The 19,865-nt window shown below is 45.4% G+C and overlaps 1 protein-coding gene across 4 annotated transcripts in view; it reads right to left on the bottom strand.

Annotated features, from left to right (window-relative positions):
* Cilk1 (ciliogenesis associated kinase 1) overlaps positions 1-19,865 on the bottom strand; it is a 68,675-nt gene that overhangs the window by 8,395 nt on the left and 40,415 nt on the right. For all 4 annotated transcript variants that reach the window (XM_031346082.1, XM_031346081.1, XM_031346084.1 and 1 more), the window contains 6 exons: positions 15,523-15,655; positions 12,238-12,409; positions 9,376-9,543; positions 7,094-7,405; positions 3,811-4,001; positions 3,562-3,710 (listed from right to left, as the gene is read on the bottom strand). In XM_031346082.1, coding sequence (XP_031201942.1) covers positions 3,562-3,710; positions 3,811-4,001; positions 7,094-7,405; positions 9,376-9,543; positions 12,238-12,409; positions 15,523-15,655 — 1,125 coding nt within the window. The remainder of the gene's footprint in view (positions 1-3,561; positions 3,711-3,810; positions 4,002-7,093; positions 7,406-9,375; positions 9,544-12,237; positions 12,410-15,522; positions 15,656-19,865) is intronic.

Raw genomic sequence — 19,865 nt, 5'->3', positions numbered from 1 at the left:
AAAAAAAAAAAATCAAATTTACAGAGATTATAAAACAAGTACAGAGAGATAGTTCAAAACAAAACAACAAAAACCCAAAAAAACCAAGCCAACAGTTGTGAACAGGTGTGCAGGGACAAAATAGAGAAGACTTAAGGTCGGTTCAGAGAACGGGGCGCCATCTGTGAGTCTTATCACCTAAGGACCACAGGCGACACAACTGTACCACATATGACATCTTTTCTAAATTAAGTTTTTGCTGTTCTTGCCAGAAGAACAATGAATGATAACCCCATGAGATAGTGGACACTTTACTTTGTCACTGTCAGGTCCAAAGCATCCCCACCCCTCCCCCACCCCCAGCGGCAGTATCACTGACAAGGTTGTAAATGACATTCTGGGCTCAGCTCAGGCTGGACTCTGACAGGGTGAACAGAAGGGTTGCCTGTGGGTGGGTAAACAAAAGCCCCAAATCTGCACGTTCCAAGGAACTTGTGATGTGTTTTAGGAAGAGCCACATCTTCCCTTAGCCCCACTGCAGCAGCAGGCAGCCTTCCGCAATGTAGCATTTATTAACACATACCTGCAAACATATTAAAGTCCCCGGACTGGCTCCCAGGCTGTCCGGGCTCGCACACCTCCCTAACCCTGTAGCTACCTTCTTCCTCTAAAACTAGTAACGCCTTTACACCTTTTGCTCTTCTCTCTGACCCTCCAAGAGAGTTTTGAATTTCCCCAAATAAACGAGTCCTTTCACCCGTGGAGCGGTCCAGTTTCTGATTTCACTGCGCACTTGCTGAGCTGGTTTGGACAGCCATGGCCCCCATAGGCTCCTGTATTTGAAGGCTTGGTAGTTAGGGAGTGGGGCTACTTGAGAGGGATTAGGGGGTGTGGTCTTGTTGGAGGAAGTGCTGTACTGCGAGTGGGCTTTGAGGTTTCAACCGCTCAAGCCAGGCCCAGTGCCTCTCTCTTCCTGCTGCTTGTGGATTTGGATTTGGCCTTCTAGCTCCTTCTCCAGCACTACATCTCCCTCCATGCTGAGAGTGGACTAACCCTCTGACACTGTAGGGCAGCTCCAGTGAAATGGTTTCTCCCTAAGAGTTGCTGCGGTCATGCAATCTCCTCATAGCAACGGCTCAGTGGCTAGGACATACGCTTACAGCTGCTCTAGTGCATTTTTTATTATTTATGTGTCGCCTGTGACATCTCATAGCAGCGGAGCAGTGACTAGGACACATGCTTACAGTCGCTCTAGTGCATTTCTTACTATTTATGTGTCGCCTGTGACATTATTTTAGATACCTTGACCAGACACAGTAAAGTTTCTTTGAAATGTAAAATAAATCTATACCAAATTTCAAAAATAAAAGTAACACAGAACATAAAAAATTTCTGTGGTTAAAAAACAAAACAAAACAGCAAAACTCAAAAATACAGAAACTGGTGACATTACCTGACAGACGCAAAGGGAAGAGGCCATCTTTGAGTGGGATACATTATCTCATTTGTGGGCAGTCTGTGAGGTTTTCTTAAGCTTCAGCTAACAGATCTGTCCAGGTCTTGCCTCTCTGGTGCCCTCCTTCAGGACTCCTAAACATTTTAGTCTTCCCTCTTCCCAGCGACTTCTTTCCTGTAACACTTAGGTTCTCTCCATTCCTCACAGATACCCCATGCTACAGCTCTGTAGGCCTTGGCTTCGTCTTGTGTCTGTTCCACCTTCTCACATGGCCTACATCACCTCACCATTAGCTGCTGATGACATCACTGTGCGGGCAAACCTCATTAATGCAGCCCCTTCACACAAGAGGCCACCAGGACATAGAACATAGAAGCCGTGAAGTGGTCAAGACAAATGTTTGCCATGCTCCATGCTTCTGCCAAAGCTGGGCTCCACAGCTGTTCTACACAACCGAAGTTTACTCAGCCTATTCCTCCTCCTCCCCACTCAGCTTCGATGGAGAGGACTCTGTAGTTTCCTCAGACCTGGATCCCTCCACATTTGTCACCATGCGAAACACATCTGCAGCCTTCTAAGACAATGTCAAAACTCTGAGAGCCTGCCTGACCCATCACTCTCCCAACCTCAAGTGAGGCATTTAATGCCTCTGGAGGCTTCCCTCCGGAATGTACTTCCAGACTGGCTTCCCTTCTTCTCTTACACAGATGACAGTCGTAGCTTGCTGGGCCCTAACTGTAGACTCATATCCTCCAATTAAGAACTTTCAAGGATTTCCTCTATTTTAAAAAAATGAAATTCAGCATAGTAGAGTGGTACACAACTTTAATCTCAATATTCAGGAAGCTCTCTGTAAGGTTCTCTGTAAGTTCAAGGCCAGCCTGGTCTACATGGTAAGTTCCAGTACAGCTAAGGCTACATGGCGAGGCTCAGTCCGTAAAACACCAAAAAAAAAAAAAAAAAAAAAACCAAACCCAAAAAAAACCCACGCCAAAACAAAAACCAACAACAAAGAAAATAGAATCCAGATATTTGACAAGGTCCCCACAAATAGCTCATGCCACATACCCATGCCTTCCTCCCTCTGCTCTGCACACACTGGCATGGCCTGTCTCTAGGCCCCTGGTGCGGACTCTCTCCGTGGCCTATAGTGCTCCTCTCTTGGTTTCTGTACATCTTGTTCTTTCTCACTTTTTGTTGCCCAGCCAGTTGCTCAGAGGAATCTTTCCTGACTAGTGTGTCACCATCTGTCATCACAGAGGTGATGCTGTGTGCTGGAGTCTCACCATGAGTCCGCGAGCTCCATTCACCTTCATCCACAGGGCAGTGCCATGATGCCACCGCGAGGCTATGAATGTGAAGGAGCTACCTGGAGCTGTGCAATTCTGGAAGGCAGAGCGTGCGTGCATGTGCGCGTGTGCGTGTGTGCGCGTGTGTATGCGTGTGCTTAGCATATAGTGGCTACTTGATACACAGACGGTTGAGTTCACCTATGAGTGGATGATGGGATAATAGTGTGAGGTTGGGATCTGAAGTCCGGAGAGAGGCTTGGGTACTTACCAAAATACAAAATTTAGTGTCATTGGTATTACAAAATACAAAACTTAGTATCTATAGTACTGCCCATAATGTGCAACTAGACTGCTCCCCTGTTTCCTGAGTGGCAGAGAAAAGACAGGCTTCAGGCATGCTCTTCGGTTCTCGCCAAGCCTTCCGTCCTCAGAGGCTCAGCTCACGTTTCTTACCCTAAGTCTCTCATCTCAGGATGCCTATGTAAAACAAAACTGCAAGGCCCAAATATTCTATGATGTCCTCAACGACTCAGAGGCCAGTGTGGGCTGAGCACATTAACCACAACACTGACCACAGAGGCAACACAGCATGCAGTGTGAGGCGTGTCTGGGGCTTGTAAGAAATCTGGATTTCCTCTCATGAGCAATGGCTGATGGCTCTGACAGGGTTTCAGCTGCATGATATGGTCTACACTGTGGGCTAAGGAGGGCACAAGAGACAACATGGAAGCACTCGTCCTCCAGAATAGAACGTATTTACAGATCACGATGGCAAGTGATCCCAGAGACAAGATCAGTTATTGGTCATCGAGGCCAGCACGCCCTTTCTGTTACCAGGCAAGTAGCGAGAGTGCTTCAAGTAGTGCTGCTTGGCTGTGGACTGCAGGGTCGGCGTGTCTCTCCGCTGGGAGGAAGCCTGGGTGGAGACACTGGTTCCTGTACCCACCGGCTCAGATGGCTTCAGGTCCAAAACACTTTCAAACCTGCATCAAGAGAATGTGGTTTAAGTCAGGAGGGGAGAGGGGATACTGGTGACCTGCAGATCCAAGGCAGCCTGCTTATGGGGACAGACGGCGCACTTGCCTGCAGAGGGTGTCGTCACTCTGTCTCTTCTTGTTTTTTACATCTATCCTACTGAGAGAGGGGCTGAAATCTAAGTCATCCAAGTCGGCCCAGTCATCAGAACCCTTTGTTGACCTGGAAATAAGACCCCATCTTCTCCGGCTCTTTGGCTTGATTTCACCATTTTTCTGTTCCAGGCCAGCTAGGATTTTCTGTGTATACAAATAGAGAAGAAGGAAAAGAAAAAGCAACATTAACAGGGTTTAACTATCAATAGTCTGTGTGTGTGTGTGTGTGTGTGTGTGTGTGTGTGTATGTATGTATGTGTATGTCTGTGTGTGTATAGGGGTTGTCTGTGTGTGTGTATGTGTGCTTGTGTATATGTAGGAGTGTGTGTGTGTGTATGTAAGTATATGTGTATGTGTGTGTGTAGAGGTGTCTGTGTGTGTATGTAGGGGTGTGTGTGTGTGTATGCAAACATGCTAGGGAATGGATGCACAGCCTTGTATATCCACCAATAGTTTCTATGCTGAATTTCCATTGTTAAAGTAAGAAGGACTGAAGTATGGTGCTATCGCACAGGCTCCATCTGTTTTTTTTTTTTTTTTTTTTTTTTTTTTTTCGAGACAGGGTTTCTCTGTGTCGCCCTGGCTGTCCTGGAACTCACTCTGTAGACCAGGGTGGCCTCAAACTCAGAAATCCACCTACCTCTGCCTCCCAAGTGCTGGGACTAAAGGCCTGCGCCACCACCGCCCAGCACTCCATCTGTCTGAAAATGCAAACCTATCAACTCTGTCACTAACTCATCCTGCACCAACTACCATTTTTTGCAAACAGAACTTCACAAAGTTACATGAAACAAGAATGTAAGAAAGGAAGATCCAAGGGAGTATCCCGACATATTCTCTTGCTACTGTGATTGAACACCCTGACAAAAGGGCCTTAGCAGGCCGGCAGTGGCAGCACACACCTTTAATCTCAGTGCCTGGGAGGCAGAGGCAGGTGGATCTCTGAGTTCAAGGCCAGCCTGGTCTACAAAGCAAGTTCCAGGATAGCCAGGGCTACACTGAGAAAACTTGTCTTGGAAAAAAATAAACCAAATAGACCAAACCAAACCAAACCAAACCAAGCCAACAGTGCCTTAGCAGGGAAAGCGTTGATTTGCCCTGAACTTCCAGGTTCCAGTCCGTCCTGGTGGGGAAGGTGAGATGACAGGGACCCGAGGCAAGCAGCACAGCACCCATGGCCAAGAGCAGACAGCGATGAGCTAGTATGTGTCTGCTGCTTTCTCCACTCATGAAGTCCAGTGGCCAGCCCAGGAAATGGGGCCTATATTGGGGGGTGGGAGGGAGCTCTTCTCACTTCAAACAACCCAATTAAGAAAACCCTTGGGCTGGAGAGATGGCTCAGTGGTTAAGAGCACTGACTGCTCTCCCAAAGGTCCTGAGTTCAAATCCCAGCAACCACATGGTGGCTCACAACCATCTGTAATAAGATCTGATGCCCTCTTCTGGTGTGTCTGAAGGCAGCTACACTGTACTCACATAAATAAAATAAATAAATCTTTAAAAAAAAAAAAAAAAGAAAACCCTTGGGCTGAAGAGAAACTCTGTGGTTCTAAGTTCACACTGATCTTACAGAGGACCAGACCTCAGTTCCCAGCACTACATCATCACACTGATCTTAAAGAGGACCAGAGTTCAGTTCCCAGCACTACATCATCACACTGATCTTACAGAGGAACAGAGCTCAGTTTCCAGCACTACATCATCACACTGATCTTACAGAGGACCAGAGTTCAGTTCCCAGCACTACATCGGACAGCTCACCGTTTCTAACTGTCCAGAACACTTCTGGCATCATATATTGTCTATTTAGAAATTAGCTGAAAAAAAGAGTTGTGCTCAGTTAATAACCCGGCATTGACATCAGTTCATCATAATAATATGAGTAACAGTCTGGAGACAGGAGAATGACTTCCCATGCCTTAGGATTTTCAAAACATTGTCCTTTCATTAGGATCTCTCATGATCAAGAACAAACCAGTCTTGGGGAGTGGGAGTGGGGTCAGAGATAAACTAAGATCTTCATCCGTAGATGAAGAAATTGACTCTCTAGCGATGAACAATACTTAGCAATTCCTGAGTTTTAGGAAGTATTAGTCAGGGTTTCTATTGCTGTGAGAACACAACATGACCAAAAGCCAATAAAGAGGAAGGGGCCTCTTTCAGCTTACTCTTCCAGTTCATCTCTAAGGGAAGCCAGGGCAGGAGCTCAAGCAGGGCAGGAACCTGGAGGCAGGAACTGAAACAGAAGCCATGGCTACTGTCTTGCTTCCCAAGTCTTGCTCAGCTTGCTTTCTTACACACCCCAGGATCATCTGCCCAGGGGTTGTACCATCTATAGTAAGCTGGACCCTCCCATATCAACCACTAACTAAGAAAATACACTACTGGCTTGCCACAGGCCAATCTAATGGGGGCTCTTTTTCCTCTTCTCAGACAACTCTAGTTTGTATCATACTGACATAAACCATGCTAGCACTATGCATGTTTTGATGATATGAAATACTAGGTACTATTCTTCTCAAGTATTAACTAGGTCAGTCCTCAAAATAATCATATTAGGTAGACATAATTGTTTCTACTTAACAGGTAAGATAATATGGAACAGAGAAGCCAGAAAACTTGACGTTGGTTATCTGAGCTGCTGAAGAGCAGAACTCTGGCTATAGAGTCCACTTGCCAACACTACTCCACTCGCTAACAGGAGCAGATGGTGGTTTGAATGAGAATGTCCACCATAGGGATATTTCAGTGCTTGCTCTCCAGATGGTAGCATTGTTTGGATAGAGTTAGGAGGTGTGGCCTGGCTGGGGGGAATATGTCGCTGGGCTTGGCCTCTGCCAAACCCAGGCCCCATTCCCGTGTGCTCTCTCTGCTTGGTGTCTGTAGTCAAGATGTGAGCCCTTAGCCTCTCGCTCCTGCTGCCATGTCTCTGCGGGCTCTAACCGGCTGGAACCATAAATCCAAATAAACTCTTTCTTCTCTAAGTTGCCTTAGTCATGCTGTTCCATCAGAGCAACAGCCGGACGGCTAACACGGAATGGTGCTGTTATGAAGAAGGCAGAAACTGAAGTCAGACCTCGGATCACGAGCCTGCTCACAAGGCCGTGGTACTGTGAAGATAAATGTATATGAGCTTATGCACTGAAATGGAAAATATTTCACACACTATCTGTGGCCAGAAGAAAAATAACTGAGAGGTGAAGAAATAAGTGTCCACGTAGACACTCGACACTTACTGGCTGAAGATTCTTATTGTGGAGGGATGGGAAAAATGGTGGGCTCGGCTTGCCCTCCTGAACATGGCTCAGCTGCTCTGTCCTAGAGGCATCGCCTTTGTAGGGGTGCACGAAATGCTGAGGGGGTTGATTGGCTTGGTTTGGTCGTGTAGAAATCAGTGTATGTGTCTTGGTTGGGGCCTGGGCAGAAGGGGCTGGCTTGATGTAAGGAGGTGGGCCTGTCTTGTCTTGGGCGTCTTTCTGTGGTTTTCCTGAGTCCTTGGCGATGACGCCCAGTGGGTGTCCGATCTGGAAGTAAGGATATCGAAGTGCCTAGAATGACAAATGAGGCATTAGGAGAAGAGCAAAGAAGGGACAGGGAGCACCGTTATGATCAATGGACGATAGCTCGTGTGAACACTACAGGCTCTCAGCCAAGCCTGCTGTATAAACCAATATCCTACAATGGCAATCCCCTTCTGTTTTTCCATATCTGAGCTAACATAACATTTACACATTAGTTGCAATACTTAAAATTATTTGGATAAGGCAAATAAATGGTATGAATCTGGGAATGGTGGGACATGTCTATAACCCTAGCACTCAGGAATTTGGAGGTCGGAGGATCAGAAGTCAAAGGCCAGACTTGGTTAAACAGGAAGTTCAGGTGAGGCCAGCTATAAAAGATCTGGTCTCGAAACCAACTGACTAACCAAACAGTAATGACAAAGCAGGCAGTGGGTAGCTCTGCCAAGACTCAGGCCAAGTCAACAGTACAGTCCACAATCCACTCAATCCACTCAAGCCTTCCCACTAAGACAAGCTTCAGAAGCAAGTTGCTATGAATAACTGAGTTTCTGGATGATCAGGGAATAAGCCTTAACGCGTAGAAGCTTACAACTGTATGAAATTCTGTATGCATTTCCCGGAAATTGTTAATGGACGTCACTCAAAACAGCAGCATTTTCTTACTGAGTCTGGAACGTAAGTTATAGACATCTACAGGTATTGTATGTAAGCACAGAGTTAAACAATGTGCACCCTGCCAGAGTCCTGGGCTCTGGAATGTAACCTGAAAAGGATTCTTTGTAACCCTTAGCGTCTTTGCAAGCCTGATTTGACTTGAGGGCATTCTGAGCCTTTCTGATACTAGTCCTCTCTTGGTTCTTGGCTCTCTAAAACCAAGAATAAAGACCTTAACTTAGTATTTCAGGGGCATCTTATAAAAAATAAAGTGCTTCATGAGAAATTTTCCTTTCTGCCCTTCAACCATTTGTGAGTTTCACCGTCTGAAGTGCATAAACTTTGTAACTCTTTAGGGTTTTGAGGAAGAACTTTTCTGTCCCCCTATCCTTCTCCAACTGATGTCTCTCCATCTCTCCAGCTACCACAAATTCAAACATTAAGCTGGCACTTTTTCATACAGCTCTGCTGCTTTTGTGATAAAAGATCACAGATTATCGTTCATGAACCACACTGACAAAGGTTCAAACACAACTAATGCAAAACCAGGCTTGCAGGAGGCAGTGAATGATGAGAGCTACCCCAGCTCTTTTGGGTACATTTCATAATTTATCAGTGTAGCCCAGGAGAGGGTAGATGGGCAGACAGGAGGAGCAGCCCCATTCAGAAGCCCTGCCGCCTGGGTTATAGGCACTATCTATACCAATTACTGAAGAAGTGACTAGGGGAAACTACTCAAACTATCTAAGATGTAGTTTTCTTACCTATAAAGGGGAAGACAAAAATATTTACCGCGTGGAGTCCTCATTAGGCTGAAATCACATAAAACAAACCACAGCATGTGCAAAGTCATGAAAACACAGGCTGCAGTTACCTGTGTGGTTCTAGCGATCTGTACAGGAAGGAGCTGGGTTTGTAAGGCACGGTTATTTTCAGCAATCTGTGCAGGCTTATCTCCCAACTACTGCATGATCCTAACTCATCCAGAGCACATTTAAAAACACCTCCAAGGACTGACAGGTACCCAGGTCTTTTCTGAACTGCTCTTTATTTCTTGACAATTTTATGTTCATTTTCACTGCAGATCACGTATATATCACATATTGTGACATATATATTAATGTTCAAATCAAACAGTTTAATCTGAACTATTTTAATTGTTCACAACAAGGTTCAGATTACCTTAAATTCCTCCAGTTCAGAGGGGTCAATACAATTTCTTCAACCATGTTACCAATTTTTAATTTATAGAAATATTCAGAGTTAGGTATAGATTTCCTAAGAAATGCTTTGAAGAGAAAAACAACTAAACAAACAAACAAACAAACAAACAGGCAAACCTGACTAGCGGTTGGTCGTTTCTTGGGATCCCACTGAAGCAAGTCTCTCAGGAGCTGAATTGCTTCACTGCTAGCATTTGGGATTAGAGTCTTTAAGTTATTGGGTATGCACTGGGGCCAGAGGAAATTCATAGCACTTGACAGCTGGTAGCCTTCAGGCCAGTCAGTCTGGAGGAAAAGACAGGAAATGGTGTTCAGACCGTAGCTGTAATTGGAGTCAGGGGTCTTTCCATGCACCCATAATAGAAAGGCAACTGTATCGTGCCTCCACTGGCCTCACTAGGCACGTGTACATGATGAGGCCCGGTGCCTCCATTGACTTCACTAGGCACGTGTACATGATGAGGCCCGGTGCCTCCACTGGCCTCACTAGGCACGTGTACATGATGAGGCCGGGGCTACCCTAACACAGACTACCCTGCATGCAATCTGACAAACAGCAGACAAGACCATGATTGCCCACCAGCTTAGCTTGTATTGTAACCTGCATTGAAGACTGTCCATCTCTGGAGGACTGAGGATTGAAGCCCCTGGCATTTTCTCTGCTGCACTCCCTGACACATGAGTTTTGGAAACTGCTAGTATATTTTTAAGGGGAAAAGAGAATAAAACAAGATGAAGCAATGGTCGGATTCCTAATCCAATAAGTCTGTGAACTGCCATGTGTTACTCTATCACCAGCCTGACGGTGCTAAATATTTACACTGAGAAGACAGAGACAACGCTCTGCCCCACGCTCCAAGTGTTCACACATCCCACATCTGGGACACAGAAGGCTGGAGCGAACCATGGAAAAATCTGAGCAGTTAGGCATAAGGTTCTCTCCAGTTTTCAACATTACTGTTTTGTAAGGCACACTGCAATAGAATTTTGACCTCTTCCTGGAGCTAACAGTTACTATGAATATCATCCAATCAGACAGTTCCTGAGAAAATGCTTAGTGTTTGTTGAGTATCTAAAAATAATTCAATATAAATCCTTCCCTTAAAAATATCACCATCTGATTGACAAAATAGGACATTTCTTTTAAAATATAATAATTAAAAATGACAAAGGCCAGCAGAGGGGTAGATGAAGGGGAAGAAGGTGAGAGGAAGGAGGCCAGCAGAGGACTTTGACAATGTTATCATTAACATGGTGGGAGTAATGATTCACTCAAACAATTAAAAAACAAAAAACAAGGGCGGGAGAGATGGCTTAGAGGTTAAGAGCACTGACTGCTCTTCCAGAGGTCCTGAGTTCAATTCCCAGTGACCACATGGTGGCTCACAACCATCTATAATGGGATCTGATGCCCTCTTCTGGTGTGTCTGAAGAAAGCTACAGTGTACTCCAATACATAAAATAAATAATTCTTTAAAACAAAAAACGGGGGCTGGAGAGATGGCTCAGTGGTTAAGAGCGCCGACTGCTCTACTGAAGGTCGTGAGTTCAAATCCCAGCAACCACATGGTGGCTCACAGCCATCCATAATGAGATCTGATGCCCTCTTCTGGGATATCTGAAGATAGCTATAGTGTACTTACATATAATAAATAAATAAATAAAAACAAAAACAACCCCCCCCAAAAAAACGAAAGAATTTTTGTCTACTATGTATAAGGCCCTAGGTTTGATACCTAGTTCTACATATAGATACACATACACACAAAGGAAAAAGTGGGGGAGGGGAAGAGAAGGAGGAGGAACAGGAGGAAGAGCAGAGAAGGAGGAGAGAATATAAAGACAGAATTCATAACAGCAATGGTACTGGGAACTTGGAAAATGAACACAGGTCAAGTCTGGGAACAGCACAGAACTCAGATACAGCGGAGTCTGGAGAAGCAGCAGCAGGAGTCCTGTGGAGGAAGAAAGGCATTGACCATCGCTGAGGAGACGCTCATTCAAGCAACATACAGAAATGAAGCCATCCCAGGATACAGGGCCAGCCTGTGTGCAGGAATGAAGCAATGAGCTGAGGAGTTCCGAGATGCACCTAATAAGTGAAGGTCAGATTGTAACCAGAACTGCTTTTAGGAAGGTGAGACTAGAGACTCGTCACAGACTGACAGATAGGCTGGTGAGAAAGACTGACAGACTGACAGATAGGCTGGTGAGAAAGCCCGGAAAGCAGAGAGTCGGGGCAAGGTGGAGGGTGGGAAACAAAGAGACCCATGGTCCCAGCTCCACCTCTGCAGTGGGTCTGCAAGGAGAAACAGCCGCAGCTGAGTGTGGTGGCTACACATCTTTCCTCCCAGCACTTCAAAGGAGACAGAGGCAGGTGGATCTTTGTGCATTCTAGGCCAGCCTGGGCTATAAGATGAGACCCTGTATCAAAGCCAACACTAAAACCCAAACCCAGCCCAAACCAAACCAACCAACCAAAAAAAAAAACCCCTAAGATCCATGGCCACTCAGCCTCAAGGCTGGCCCTCTAGGGACTGTGATGGGACAGCAGGCAGAAATAGGGGGCGGAGGAAGGAAGCGTGCTAAATGGTAAGCTCTGTGCTTCAGGTGAATTCAGCCAGAGGTGACCGAGTGAGGAGGGAAGGCCCCAAATAAGCTGTAAGGACTCAAACAGTTACAAAGGAGAGAAGCGGGGATAGAGAGCACCTTTGGAAGGCTTAGAAGACATAACTGTGTGCATACGAATGGAGGAATCTGTGAAGGGTGAGGCGGGATAGAGAGAAAGCAGAGAGAGCCAGGATGAACACCGTAGCTGTAAGCATAACAAAGGGGAGAAGCTGGCCTTGCTAGAGAACCTGAGCAGAGAATGGTCAAGGTCTAGGACAATCTCAACTGTGTCGGCGCTGTACAGTACTGGGGAGGGGCAGAGCAGGAAGCCGATGGCTTTGGCCCACTGGCCTTTGTTCTGTTCCTTACCTTCTTCGGTGTTCCCAACACTTGGCAGATTTTGAAAATTGTGTCAATTTCACTGGCCCCAGGGAAAAGAGGCCGGAGGGTGTACACCTCGGCCATGATGCAGCCCACCGCCCAGACGTCAATGGGGGAGCTGTAGTTGGTAGATCTCAGCAGTACTTCTGGAGCCCTATACCTGAAAAGACAAAGTTAACAGCTAGAAATTAAATTCAATAAGCAACTCAGTAAAAGTATATAGTTTCCCTAAATGCAATGTGGTACAGGGGCTTATGAGGGCTCGGCAGCTATCATGGCCAGTAATAAAAGCTAACAGTCTGCCGGACAGTGGTGGAGCATGCCTTTAATCCCAGCACTTGGGAGGCAGAGGCAGGTGGATTTCTGAGTTCGAGACCAGCCTGGTCTACAGGACAGCCAGGGCTATACAGAGAAACCCTGCCCCCTCCCCCAAAAAAGAAAAAAACAAAACAAAAAAAAACCCCAAAAAACCAACTAATAGTATTAGGGTAAGAGTACTTGCTGCTGCTGTGCAAGCAGGAGAAACTGAGTTCAAATCCCAGCACCCAAGTAAAAAGCCAGGCACGGCTTCTTGTGCCTGTAACTCCAGCACCGTGGAGCAGAGACAGGTGGATCTCATGAGCTTGCTGGCTACCCAGCCCAGCCAAAAAGGTGAGCTGACAGTGATAGAGGAAGACATTGAGTATCCTCCTCTGACCCCCACCCCCTGTGTGAACACCATACACTCATGAACCATATATACACATATACCCCACATATATACACTCTACACACATGAAAGAAAAAGAGAAGGGAGGAAGGAAGAAAGAGAAAGAAAATAAATAGGGATCTAGTCAAGGCTTCTTCCACTTATGACTCTGTTTCACTTCAGAAATTTTTATATTTCCTCAGGTATATGTAAAATAGGTATAAAATTTTAAAGATTACTAGTAACAAACCACACATCTATTTTAATCCATTCTTTAGAGTACATATAATCTTATCATTTATTAAAGATGAAAGCAAAAATTCACCTATGGGACTGGAGAGATGGTTCAGCAGTTAAAGAGCACTGACTGCTCTTCCCGAGGTCCTGAGTTCAATTCCCAGCAACCACATGGTGGCTCACAACCATCTGTTATAGGATCTGATGCCCTCTTCTGGTGTGTCTGGAGACAGTGACAGTGTACTCATATTTAAAATAAATAAAATCTTTAAAAAAAAATTCACCTAATCATCCCCCCCCCCTCAAATCAGGGTTACTCTGTGTAGCCCTAGCTGTCCTAGAACTTGCTATATAAGACCAGGCTGATTTCAAACTTAGAGATCTGCCTGCCTCTGCCTCCAAGAGCTGGGACTAAAGGCATGCACCATCAAACCTGGTGAGAAGAGTCTGATGAAGCCCACACTGGCCTCAGTCTCATGATGTAGCCAAGAATGACCTTGGGTTTCTGATCCTCCTGTGTCTAGTGCAGGGATTACTGGATACACAGTGGTTTGATGAGATGCTGGGGGCTGAGCCCAGGGCTCTATGCACAGTGGGTGGGTACTCTACTCACTGAGCCACAGTTTCTGCCCCATCTAATGATCTTCAAATGAAACTCAATCAAACACCAATTTTAAAAATCAAACATTCCAACACAATCCAATCCAGAGAGTTCCTAATTTGATACTAATTTGCTGAGGAATGGTGGTAGGAAAATAATTAAAAGTCTTTGTTTTCTACACTCCAACCATTATGTTATTCTACAAGAGCAAAACAATTCATCCAGATGGTGAACACACTGCAGGTGCAGCATGCAGCAGTCTTGGATCATATGCAGTGGCTGGGGCAGGATCATTGGCACCGTGTGTGGGAACAGCATACACACTGAAAAGCATGCATGTGTGTTCAGTAGCAAAGCTGCAGCAAAGTCCCACCTGAACATGAGATCACGGGCAGAAAGATTCCGATCCATTACACAGCTGATTTTGAATTAGGTTTTAGTTGTACATTCAGAACCATTTCACCTTCACTGTTGCCCACTATTTCACAAGCCCATGTTCAGTTACTGGGCTCCATGTGGGACTGCAGCCCATAGTCTTAAACACCAGCCTCTACTCCCAGAGTCGTCTACTAAAGTCTCTCTGATTCCCTCTTCCTCCTCCACCTCTACCTCCTCTGAAGCCTTTAAGAATTCTGGGGGAGGGGGGTGCTGGTGAGATGGCTCAACGGGTAAGAGCACTAACTGCTCTACCAAAGGTCCTGAGTTCAAATTCCAGCAACCACATGGTGGCTCACAACCACTCATAGTGAGATCTGATGCCCTCTTCTTGTGCATCTGAAGACAGCTACAGTGTACTTACATACAATAATAAATAAAACTTAAAAAAAAAAAAAAGAATTCTGTGTGGGCATGTACACATAAGGCCAGAGGTGATGGATCCCTCTGGAGCTGGAGTGATAAATGGTTGGTTCGAAGCCACATGAAAAGGGTGGGGAACCCAACTTGGGTTCTCCCTGAGCACAAGACATACTCTACGACTCAGTAATCTCCCCACCATACAGTACCTTCAGAAGCACAGGGAGGAATTGGGTAGGAAAAAGAGGGAACAGGGAAGGAGATATGGGGACACTATCCTCAGAAAAGCTTTCACACAAAAATTATATGTGGGTTGGAGAAATGGCTTGGCCATTAAGAGCACAGGCTGCTCTTGCAGAGGAACCAGGTTCAATTCCCAGCATTTACATGAGAGTGCACAATCACCTGCTAATCCAGTCCCAGAGGATCCAACCACTAAAGGCACCAGGCATGCATATGGTGCACGCACACACACACACACACACACACACAAAAGCACGCACACACACACACACCATTCATACACATGAAATAATACATCTAAAAACTTAAAAAATTACTTAGATTATAGATAGCACAATGGTTTTTCTTTTAAAATTGTTTTTAACAAGCTTATACTTCACTCAGTAACAAAATACCTGCAGGGTTTGAACTACTTTCTCCTTTTAATGAGAAATTAATGCTTATGAATAATACGGTCCTCATCATAATGTTTTATTGTTTCTATTGTTCTGATTTTTTTTTTTTTGAGACAAGGTTACTATATAACCCTGGCCAGGCTAGAACTCACTCCGTAGACCAGCCTGACAAGGAACTCATAAAAATCTTCGTGCCCCTGGGTGCTGGGATTAGAGGTGTGTGTCACTACACTTGATGTCATTACACATAAGATACATTATAACTGTACTTTTTAAAAAACACAATTAATAATTTGGAGAGAAAAAGCATTTACCATCTAGTAGACACATAGTCTGTATATGGAGGTCTTGACCGGATTTCTCGAGCCAATCCGAAGTCCGCGATTTTCACAAGGTCTGGTCCCATGCAGAGGAGGTTCTCGGGCTTTAAGTCCCGGTGGAAGAAACCTACGGGGAGAGCAAAGCGATCCAATGGCATGCTCCCTTCTGCACTGTTCACTGCAGCTCTAATACTCTCTTGACAACATCCGTAGTTAACCATCACCGCTTCCGACCTCTCTCAAGGCTTTGGTCACTTCCTTATACAAAATCCTTCCAAAGCTGATCTCCATACTTTTATATACATGGAAGTACTTTTAAATCCTCATACTTGTGACCTGAGATAGCTGCAACCCAAACTGTCTTGGGGTTGGGGAATCGTCCCTACCCTGCTCAAGTCAGCAGAGGTAGTTTGAGACTAACACTATGTCAAAAGATGACAATTTTTATGTATTAAATTTATACTACAGAAAATAATTAAGAGACAAAAGATTGATGGGTCTTGTCTACTCAGTCTTGTGACTCTGGTAAGTGTAGTAAAACCCACACTGTGAGGAACAAAGAGGGCTCACTGAATAGGACGCCTCAGCTACAGTGGTGCTGTCAAGATGTGGCCAGGAGGTCTTTAATGTCTTCAAGGCGCATGTAGAGATCCAGTGACTGGCAATATACATGGCTCTGCAAACGCCAAACCCCCTCCTCCCCAAGGTACCACACACACAGACATCACTCGGGGTGATTCTAAATCTCACTGGCACAAAGATGGGAAAGACAACTTAGTTGATGCTGTCAACAGTGTTATTAGTTATGTTTATTGTCTCTAACATTATAGCCCGAGCCATCCCGGAAGCTACATCCTTAATAGGATCCTGACTGGATGTCATTTTTGTCTCTGCATCAGCTTGTCCAAAAACTACCTCACAAATAATCTGTCCTTCTCAAACTTTGAACAATGTCGCCAAGTACCCAGTAGCTCTGTTGAATCTGGTTTAGTTGGTTGGTGTTTTAAAACGATTTAGTCATTTTATGTATATGAGTGTTCTGTCTTTTTTTTTTTTTTTTTTTTAATGTGTAGCCCAGGATGGCCTCGAACTCGTGATCCTCCTATCTCTGACTCCTTCAGCAAAGCCTTCCAGCCTGTGCCACCACAACCGACAGAGAGTTCTGTCTTAATGCACACCAGAAGAGGGCATCAGATTACAGATGGTTGTCAGCCACCATGTGGTTGCTGGGAATTGAACTCAGGACCTCTGGAAGAGCAGTCAAGTGCTCTTGACCACTGAGCCATCTCTACAGCCTGAATCTGTTCTTTTGATAGTGTTGGGACAGTCCTGCATGTCCCTCAGAATGCCTCCTCCTGGCCTTTCTCCCTTTCACTCAGCCTTCAGCAGCTCTTATTGCCTGAGGCTACACCATTCCCTTCCACCAGCTTCTCTGGATTCTCACACACTCTAATAATTTAAACAATGTTACACACACACACACACACACACACACACACACACACACATTTTTCCACAGCCTCTTTAAATTGTTTAATAAATCCGACCTCTTTCATTCTACATAAAGAGATAAATGTATTTTCCAACCGAGAAGAGAACTCTTGTGGTAAAGAGCTGGACTAGCACGCATGCTGCCCTAGGTTCAATCAACCACAATGAAAAACAGACCTCCCAGCACCAGTCACCGGTGTGCTTCACTCAGGTGAAGTTCTTTATAAACGTCACTGTACTCAGCCCCACTGATAATGGACCCTATTCCTTTTCATCCGTATTGATCCCAATCCTGACCACTCTCCAAGGCTTACTGAGTTGCCTTTTGTCTAAGGAACATTTCACATGGTGCCATTCCTCATTCTTCTGCTCTGCCAAGAAATTATTCATAAGCTTTGCCAAGCAGCGGGTTTGGCTCTGTGGATTCTGATCAAGCTACATGGCCATGGCTCTTGGTCTTTGCCTTCACAGGAAGAGCAGACCCTTCCCCTGATCGTGTGGAGACGTTCATTCTATCACTTACGGATAAGGTCAGCGTTTTCACTCTGCAGATGGAAGCCCTTTAACAGTTAAGGCCTTTTACATTTCTGAATGTCTTTGCATGCAGGAAAGAGCCAGGTAGACTCACAGCACATGATTGCTGATTGAACTGAGAGAACGACACAGGCGTGCAGGAAGAAGGAAGAACCTTTACAGTGATGAATCTACATAGATGGAGTAGGCCAGAGTTGCAGGGAGGACGGAAGAGAGGACATCCTAAAGACAGAAACTGAGAACTGCTTGACAGGTGCACAGGCCCAGAAGCAGGGTGGTGACATCGAGCGTTCATGGTTGGATATGCATATCACATGGGTGACAATGAGGCTGACTGTCAGGGGTGCACACCACGGTGAGCGCTCCTGTAACACTGCAGAAAACAACAGCCAAGGCTACTTTTGTCTCTGCTCTAGCAGAAAGTGATTGTGATGTGAAAAGGCACTACATGGTGATGCAATGATGGGAAGTAGCAAAGTTTTAAGAGAAGGACACTCCTCTGTGTTTACCATCCTGGGGACAATTGGGCTTAGCATCTGGTCAGATTCTAAACTCAGAGTTGTACAGCAAAATGACAGAACTGCAGACCCAGTGCGTGGCTTAGCTGGACCAAGTGGATACATCAGAGCCTAGAGCCTCATGCCTACGTGAGGATGAAGGCACAGAAATGATCACAGACATTCAAGGGGGACACACGTAAGAGGAAGAAGGACTTCCTTCACAACACAGGGCCACCTGCTCTGCACAGCCCAAGGAACTGAGATCAATCAGGTGTAGCGCGAGTTAGACAAAAGACAGTCACAGCAGGTTGGCTCCTTTACAGTATATGTGTATTTGTAGATAAAGAGTCCATGCATGTGTACGTGTATACTGTAAAAACACATTATATTTCAGTGCTCCATCTTTATTTTATTCTGCCACTGTCCTGACAGAGACCCAATGGCCTCTCATAGACAGATTTCTTCAAGAATCCTAACCAGATATGTAGTTAACCAAATATAAGTAATTATAAGAACCAAAACTTGAGGCTGTCAGCTTAAGAAACTCGAGAGTGATTCAATATTAGTCAAGAATGGCCTTTCCAATAAGAGAAAATAATCTGATATAGACAAATCCAGACGGTTATTATGAGCCCAATAAAGATATATTATCTACCCACCAGATGAGTGATGCCTGTTCTAAAGCTTGGTGTAACTGAGTCACCGTGTGTGGGACCTTTACTCTTGTGAACATCTGCCAGTTCCCAGAAGGCCTGACTATATGTACCCATCTTGGAAACAAATGAAGAATTATGTAAGTATTCGAGTTGTCTTTTGTCAAGGAACCTGGGATGGTTTCCCATGAGATGATGGGTTCTCTACCTAAAAACTCAAGTGCTCTGAAAACCCCCCAGTGAAAGAAAAAACTGCAGGCACCGTTTTCTTACCAACAGATGGGAAAACTGAGTTATGGGCAGGGGGCAACAGGTTGCTCACAATCCCACCCAAAAAAAACCTGTCAGAGCCTTAGAGTGCCAAGAACGACTCTTTCCCTCTTGGCTCAGACCCCTACACCTTGATTTGTGCTTTCAGTCTCTCAAGTCCACATCAGTGCTGCTTCTCCTAGTAAGCGTGCCCTCCCTCCTTGAATTGGGGTAATTATCATTTAGAAACTTATATGGCATTTCTCTCCTAGTGACTCATCTGTCTTTGAACCTCCCCCCGCCCCCAGCAACTCCCTCTGGCACCATCTATAACACCCACCTCAACAACTCTCACGTTCTCCAACTCAGTCCAGCCTACCACATTGACTGGTACTCATGCAAGCATCGCTTGTGAGTCCTCTGTGAGCCACAGTCTTCTAAGCACGGAGCACCCTTCCCCCAACAGCCTGGCTGTATCCTTCTGCTCTTGATCCTAGTCCCACAGAGAACATCCATGTTCATCAAAAGGGGAATGAAGATTCAGATTCCTCACTTATTCCTCTAAGCAGCTTCTTTTTTTTTCATACTTCATCTGTTTTAGTGAAACATGACTATTTAAAAAGACAACTCAGGGCTGGCGAGATGGCTCAGTGAGTAAGAGCACTGACTACTCTTCCGAAGGTCCTGAGTTCAGATCCCAGCAACCACATGGTGGCTCACAACCACCCATAATGAGATGTAATGAGATCTGATGCCCTCTTCTGTAGCGTCTGAAGACAGCTACAGTGAATTACGCGGGAGTGGAGCAAGCCCAGAGCGAGCCCTGAGTGAGTGGGGCCAGGAGAGGTCCTGAGTTCAATTCCCAGCAGCCACACACATGATGGCTTACGGCCATCTGTACAACTACAGT

Source organism: Mastomys coucha, unplaced genomic scaffold (genome assembly GCF_008632895.1).
Source record: "Mastomys coucha isolate ucsf_1 unplaced genomic scaffold, UCSF_Mcou_1 pScaffold23, whole genome shotgun sequence".
Lineage (NCBI taxonomy): Eukaryota > Metazoa > Chordata > Mammalia > Rodentia > Muridae > Mastomys > Mastomys coucha.
The sequence above is the reverse complement of the archived record's forward strand: the minus strand, read 5'-3'. Positions and strand labels throughout refer to the sequence as shown.